This window comes from Tachyglossus aculeatus, chromosome 8 (genome assembly GCF_015852505.1).
Source record: "Tachyglossus aculeatus isolate mTacAcu1 chromosome 8, mTacAcu1.pri, whole genome shotgun sequence".
Taxonomy (NCBI): Eukaryota; Metazoa; Chordata; class Mammalia; order Monotremata; family Tachyglossidae; genus Tachyglossus; species Tachyglossus aculeatus.
The window spans coordinates 35,602,254-35,609,055 of NC_052073.1; the positions used below are offsets into that span (position 1 = coordinate 35,602,254).

General features: G+C 57.4%; 1 protein-coding gene across 1 annotated transcript in view; it reads right to left on the minus strand.

Annotated features, from left to right (window-relative positions):
- RAD21L1 (RAD21 cohesin complex component like 1) overlaps nt 1-5,510 on the minus strand; it is a 53,782-nt gene extending 48,272 nt beyond the window's left edge. Inside the window, exons 1-3 of the mRNA XM_038750057.1 lie at nt 5,424-5,510; nt 5,096-5,153; nt 2,952-3,104 (exon numbers count right to left, since the gene is read on the minus strand). Of these exons, the coding sequence (XP_038605985.1) occupies nt 2,952-3,104; nt 5,096-5,153; nt 5,424-5,510 (298 nt within the window). The remainder of the gene's footprint in view (nt 1-2,951; nt 3,105-5,095; nt 5,154-5,423) is intronic.
- Nucleotides 5,511-6,802: the final 1,292 nt, after the last annotated feature.

Sequence of the window (6,802 nt, forward strand, 5' to 3'; positions counted from 1 at the left end):
ATAACAGTAATAATAATAATAACAACGATGGAATTTGTTAGGCGCTTGCTACTACTGCTAATAATAATAATGATGATGGTATTTGTTAAGCGCTTACTACGTGCCAAACACCGTCCTAAGCGCTGGGGTGGATACGAGCCAAGCGGGTCGGATTAGCAGTAGTGCTGGCAGTAATAGTAGCAGTAGTAATAGCGGTAGTAGTGATAATAATAATGATGGCATTTTTTAGGCGCTTACTATGTGCGAAGCACTGTTTTAAGCGCTGCGGGGGGGGATACAAGGTGATCGGGTTGTCCCACATGGGGCTCACAGCCTTCATCCCCATTTTCCAGATGAGGTCACTGAGGCCCAGAGAAGTGAAGTGACTCACCCAAAGACACGCAGCTGACAAGTGGCGGAGCCAGGATTAGAACCCACGACCTCTGGCTCTCAAGCCCGGGCTCTTGCCACTGAGCCACGCTGCTTCTCTGTTAAGCGCTTACTACTACTACTACTAGTAATAATAATGATGATATTTGTTAAGCACTTACTATGTGCCAAGCACTGTTCTAAAGCCCCAGGGTAGATACGAGGCAAGCGGGTTGGATTAGCAGTAGCAATAATAGTAGCAGTAGTAGTAATAACGATGGTATTTGTTAAGCGCTTACTACTGCTACTACTACTACTAATAATGATGGTATTTGTTAAGCGCTTACTATGTGCCAAGCACTGTCCTAAGCGCTGGAATGGATGCGAGCCAAGCGGGCCGGATTAGCAGTAGCAATAGTAGTAATAATAACGATGGCATTTGTTAAGCGCTTATTACTGCTACTAGTACTAACGATGGTATCTGTTAAGCGCTTACTATGTGCCAAGCACTGTCCTAAACACTGGGGTGGATACGAGCCAAGCGGGCCGGGTTAGCAGTAGCAATAATAGTAGCAATAGTAATAATAACGATGGCATTTGTTAAGCGCTTATTACTGCTGCTAGTACTAACGATGGTATCTGTTAAGCGCTTACTATGTGCCAAGCACTGTCCTAAACACTGGGGTGGATACGAGCCAAGCGGGCCGGATTAGCAGTAGCAATAATAGTAGCAATAGTAGTAATAATAACGATGGCATTTGTTAAGCGCTTATTACTGCTGCTAGTACTAACGATGGTATCTGTTAAGCGCTTACTATGTGCCAAGCACTGTCCTAAACGCTGGGGTGGATACGAGCCAAGCGGGCCGGATTAGCAGTAGCAATACTAGTAGCAGTAGTAGTAATACTAACGATGGTATTTGTTAAGCGCTTACTACTGTTACTAGTACTAAGAATAACGATGGTATTTGTTAAGCGCTTACTACCGTTACTAGTACTAAGAATAACGGTGGTATCTGTTCGTTCATTCATTCAATCGTACTCATTGAGCGCTTACTGTGTGCAGAACACTGTACTGAGCGCTTGGGAAGTACAAGTTGGCGACATATAGAGAGGGTCCCTACCCAACGACGGGCTCACAGTCTAGGAGGGGGAGACGGACGACAAAACAAAACATGTGGACAGGGGTCAAGTCATCAGAATAAATAGAAATAAAGGTAGATGCACACTATTAAAAAAATAAATAGAATAGTAAATATGGACAAGTAAAATCAATAGAGTAATAAACCTGTGCAAACAGGTGCTGTGGGGAGGGGAAGGAGGTAGGGCGGGGGGGATGGGGAGGAGGAGAGGGAAAGGGGGGGCTCAGTGTGGGAAGGCCTCCTGGAGGAGGTGAGCTCTCAGTAGGGCTTTGAAGGGAGGGAGAGAGTTAGTTTGAAGGATGTGCGGACCGAGGGCAGTCCGGGCCACAGGGAGGACGTGGGCCGGGGGTCAAAGGCGGGACGGGCGAGAACGAGGCACAGTGAGGAGGTGAGTGGCAGAGAAGCGGAGGGTGCGGACTGGGATGGAGAAGGAGGGAAGGGAGGTGAGGTAGGAGGGGGCGAGGGGATGGACAGCCCTGAAGCCGAGAGTAAGGAGTTTTGGCCTGATCCGTAGGTTAATTGGTAGCCACTGGAGATTTTTGAGGAGGGGATTAACATGCCCAGAGCGTTTCTGCACAAAGACGATCCGGGCAGCAGCGTGAAGTATAGACGGAAGCGGGGAGAGACAGGAGGACGGGAGATCAGAGAGGAGGCCGACGCAGTCATCCAGTCGGGATGGGATGAGAGATTGAACCGGCAAGGTAGCGGTTTGGATGGAAAGGAGTGGGCGGATCTCGGCGCGGAAGTGAGACCGGCAGGTTTCGGATCGGATGCGAGGGGTGAGCGAGAGAGCGGAGACGAGGAGGACACCGAGGTTGCGGGCTCGTGAGAGGGGAAGGATGGTGGTGCCGTCTACAGTGACGGGAAAGCCAGGGAGAGGGCGGGGTTTGGGAGGGAAGATAAGGAGTTCAGCCTTGGACATACTGAGTTTTAGGTGGCGGGCAGACATCCAGGTGGAGATGTCCTGAAGGAGGGAGGGGACGCGAGCCGGGAGGGAGGGAGAGAGAGCAAGGGCAGAGAGGTAGATTTGGGTGTCATCGGCGTAGAGATGACAGTTGAAGCCGTGGGAGCGAGTGAGTTCACCGAGGGAGTGAGTGTAGATCGAGAACAAAAGGTGACCGAGAACTGACCCTTGAGGAACCCCCACAGTAAGGGGATGGGAGGAAGAGGAGGAGCCCGTGAAGGAGACCGAGAATGAACGGCCGGAGAGAAAGGAGGAGAACCAGAAGACGGAGTCAGTGAAGCCAAGGTCGGAGAGGGTGTCGAGGAGAGGGGGGCGGTCCGCAGTGTCGAAGGCAGCCGAGAGGCCGAAGAGGACTAGGATCGAGTAGGAGCCGTTGGATTTGGCAAGAAGGAGGTCACTGCTGACCTTTCAGCGCTTACTATGTGCCAAGCACCGTCCTAAGCGCTGGGGTGGATACGAGGCAAGCGGGTGGGCTGAGCGGTAGACTAGGAGCAGTACCGGTGAGAGTGGCCGTGGCAGCGGCGGTGGCAGCAGCAAAAGTCGTGGGAGCGGCCGGAGGGGGTCTGGGCGGCCCCTTGCTGGGTGCCGGGCGCGCGGGGACCGTCCACGTCAAAGAAGTGACCTGTTCCCTGTCCGCCGGGGGCTTCTGCCCTAACGGGAGACACACGCACACACACACATCACACACACGGGGAGAACACAGGAGAAACCATTTTGCGTTAGAGCGGCGCCGCACGCTCCGCCGTCTCCGTCCGCCCAAGACGCACGGGGAAACGTCGATGGACGGTGGCCGAGGAGTCGTCCCGACGGAGGTGATAGTAGTTGTGGTGGGTGTTAAGCACTGACTAGGTGCTGGACACTGTACCAAGTGCCAGGGTGGACACGAACCATTCTACCCTCACCCCCCGACTTGACCCTCACCTCCATTCTCCCCTCACCCTCCATTCTCTCCCCTCACCCCGTCTCCCCTCACCCCCCATTGTCTCCCCTCAGCCACCCATTGTCTCCCCTCAGCCCCCATTCTCTCCCCTCACTCCATTCTCTCCCCTCACCCCCATTCTCTCCCCTCAGCCACCCATTCTCTCCCCTCAGCCCCCATTCTCTCTCTTCACCCCATTCTCTCCCCTCACCTCCCCATTCTCTCCCCTCACCCTCCATTTTCCCCTCACCCCCAATGTCTCCCCTCACCCTCCATTCTCCCCTCACTTCCATTCTCCCCTCACCCCAATTCTCTCCCCTCAGCCCCCCATTCTCTCCCCTCAGCCCCCATTCTCTCCCCTCACCCCCATTCTCTCCCCTCACTCCATTCTCTCCCCTCACCTCCCCATTTCTCCCCCCCACCCCCCACTCTCTCCCCTCCACCCCCCATTCTCTCCCCTCAGCCCCCATTCTCCTCACCTCCATTCTCTCCCCTCAAGCCACCCATTCTCTCCCCTCACCCCCCATTCTCCCCCCACCCCCATTCTCTCCCCTCAGCCCCCATTCTCTCCCCTCACTCCATTCTCTCCCCTCACCCCATTCTCTCCCCTCACCCCCCTTCTCTCCCCTCACCCCCCTTCTCTCCCCTCACCCCCCTTCTCTCCCCTCACCCCCCATGCTCTCCCCTCACCCCCCATTCTCTCCCCTCACCCCCCATTCTCTCCCCTCAGCCCCCATTCTCTCCCCTCACTCCATTCTCTCCCCTCACCCCCCATTCTCTCCCCTCACCCCCCATTCTCTCCCCTCACCCCCATTCTCTCCCCTCACTCCATTCTCTCCCCTCAGCCCCCATTCACTCCCCTCACCTCCCCATTCTCTCCCCTCACCCCATTCTCTCCCCTCACCCCCCATTCTCTCCCCTCAGCCCCCATTCTCTCCCCTCAGCCCCCATTCTCTCCCCTCACTCCATTCTCTCCCCTCAGCCCCCATTCACTCCCCTCACCTCCCCATTCTCTCCCCTCACCCCCATTCTCTCCCCTCACCCCCCATTCTCTCCCCTCAGCCCCCATTCTCCCCCACCCCCATTCTCTCTCCTCAGCCCCCATTCTCCCCCACCCCCATTCTCTCTCCTCAGCCCCCATTCTCTCCCCTCACCCCCATTCTCCCCCCTACCCCCCATTCTCTCCCCTCAGCCCCCACTCTCTCCTCACCCCAATTCTCTCCCCTCACCCCATTCTCTCCCCTCACCTCCCCATTCTCTCTCCTCACCCCCCATGCTCTCCCCTCACCCCCATTCTCTCCCCTCACCCCCATTCTCTCTCCTCACCCCCATTCTCTCCCCTCAAGCCACCCATTCTCTCCCCTCAGCCCCCCATTCTCTCCCCTCACCCCCCATTCTCTCCCCTCACCTCCCCATTCTCTCCCCCCACCCCCAGTCTCTCCCCTCAGCCCCCATTCTCTCCCCTCACTCCATTCTCTCCCCTCACCCCCATTCTCTCCCCTCAGCCCCCCATCCTCTCCCCTCACCTCCCATTCGCCCCCCCTCACCCCCCATCCTCTCCCCTCACCCCCCATTCTCCCCCCTCACCCCCCATCCTCTCCCCTCACCCCCCCAATCTCTCTCCCCACCCCCCACTGTCTCCCCCCCCTCCCCCGAGGGCCCGCCCCCCCCACCCATGCCCATGTGTCGGTGAGGGGAGGGGGCGGTTTGGGGGCGTCCCTACGTGGGCCGGGCGTGCCCTGGCGCCGGGCCACCCCGGGGGCCTCGGCCTCCCCCGGGGCCTGGTCCTCGTCCTCGTCCTCGTCCTCGTCCTCGGGCCCGGACCCCGGCGGGGCCCGCCAGGCCTCCGCCATCCCCGCCCGGGCCGACGCCTTCTTCGACGCCTCCTTCGACGCCGACCCTTCCGAGGTCGCCTCAGGGCGCGCGCGCGTGCGCGCGAGCCGCCTCAGCGCGTGCCGGGGACACCTCAGGGCGCGCGCGCATGCGCCCCGCGGGCCTCCTCAGGGCGTGGCGGGAACCCCGGAGGGGGGTGCGCATGCGCCCCGCCTCACCGCGTGCCGGGGAGCCTCAGAGCGCGTGCGCATGCGCCCCGCGGGGCTCCTCAGGGCGTGGCGGGAACTCCCGGGGCGCGCGCGCATGCGCCCCGCGGGTCGCCACGGGCCGGCGGCCGGAGCGCCCCGAGGTCGTTGCCAGGCAACCGCCCGGCGGGCGCGAAGCCCTCGAGTAACAGCCAATGAGACCTCCTAAGACCTTTATTTATTAACAATAATAATAATAATGATGACATTTAATAAGCGCTTACTATGTGCGAAGCGCCGTTCTCAGCGCTGGGGAGGTTACAAGGTGATCGGGTTGTCCCACGGGGGGCTCACAGTCTTCATCCCCATTTTCCAGATTCATTCATTCAATCGTATTTATTGAGCGCTTACTGCGTGCAGAGCACTGTCCTAAGCGCTTAGGAAGGACAATTCGGCAACACAGACAATCTCTTATTAAGCGCTTACTATATATCTATATACAGAACACTTGGGAGAGTTCATCAGAACCAGTAGACACGTTCCCTGACTGTAACGAATTTCTAATCTAACTACAATATTATTATCATTTGGCCCGGATCTGAGAGTCAGAAGGTCATGAGAAGCAGCGTGGCTCAATGGAAAGAGCCCGGGCTAGGGAATCACAGGTCATGGGTTCAAATCCCTGCTCTGCCAATTGTCAGCTGTGTGACTTTGGGCAAGTCACTTAACTTCTATTGGCTTCAGTTCCCTCATCTGTAAAATGGTGATGAAGATCGTGAGCCCCACGTGGGACAACTTGATCACCTTGTATCCCCCCCCCCAGCACTTAGAACAGAGCGCTTAACAAATGCCATCATCATTATTAGTAGTAGTAGTAAGAGCTTAGCAAATGCCATCAGCATTATTATTAGTTGTAGTAACCGCTTAATAAGCGCCATTATTATTAATAGCAATAACTTGTTTGGATGCCCTTTCACGAGGGCCGAGTGGGGTGGATTGGGGTGGGGTGTAGAGGGGTGAGTAGGCGCCCCTCTAGACTGTGAGCACGTTGCGATTTGTGGCTGTATTGAGCCCTCACAAGAGCTTAGTACAGTCCTCGGGACACAATAAGCGCTCAGTCACTATGAATGAATGAATGAATGAATGAATGAATGAAGTGTCGGGGTGGGGCTGGGGGGGCGGATCCGGGAGAGGAGGGCACGTGAAGGGGGCGGGGCTTATCGGGAGAGGGGCGGGGCTTGGAGGGGAGATGCGCGCGAAGGGGCGGGGCTTAGGTGGAGAGGGGGCGGGGCTTGGAAAGGAGATGCGGCGGGGCTTAGCCACTGAGGGCGGGGCTTGGATAGGAGGGTCGTGTGAAGGGGCGTGGCTTAGCGGGAGAAGGGCGGGGCTTGGAAGGACGGAGCGCGCGAGGG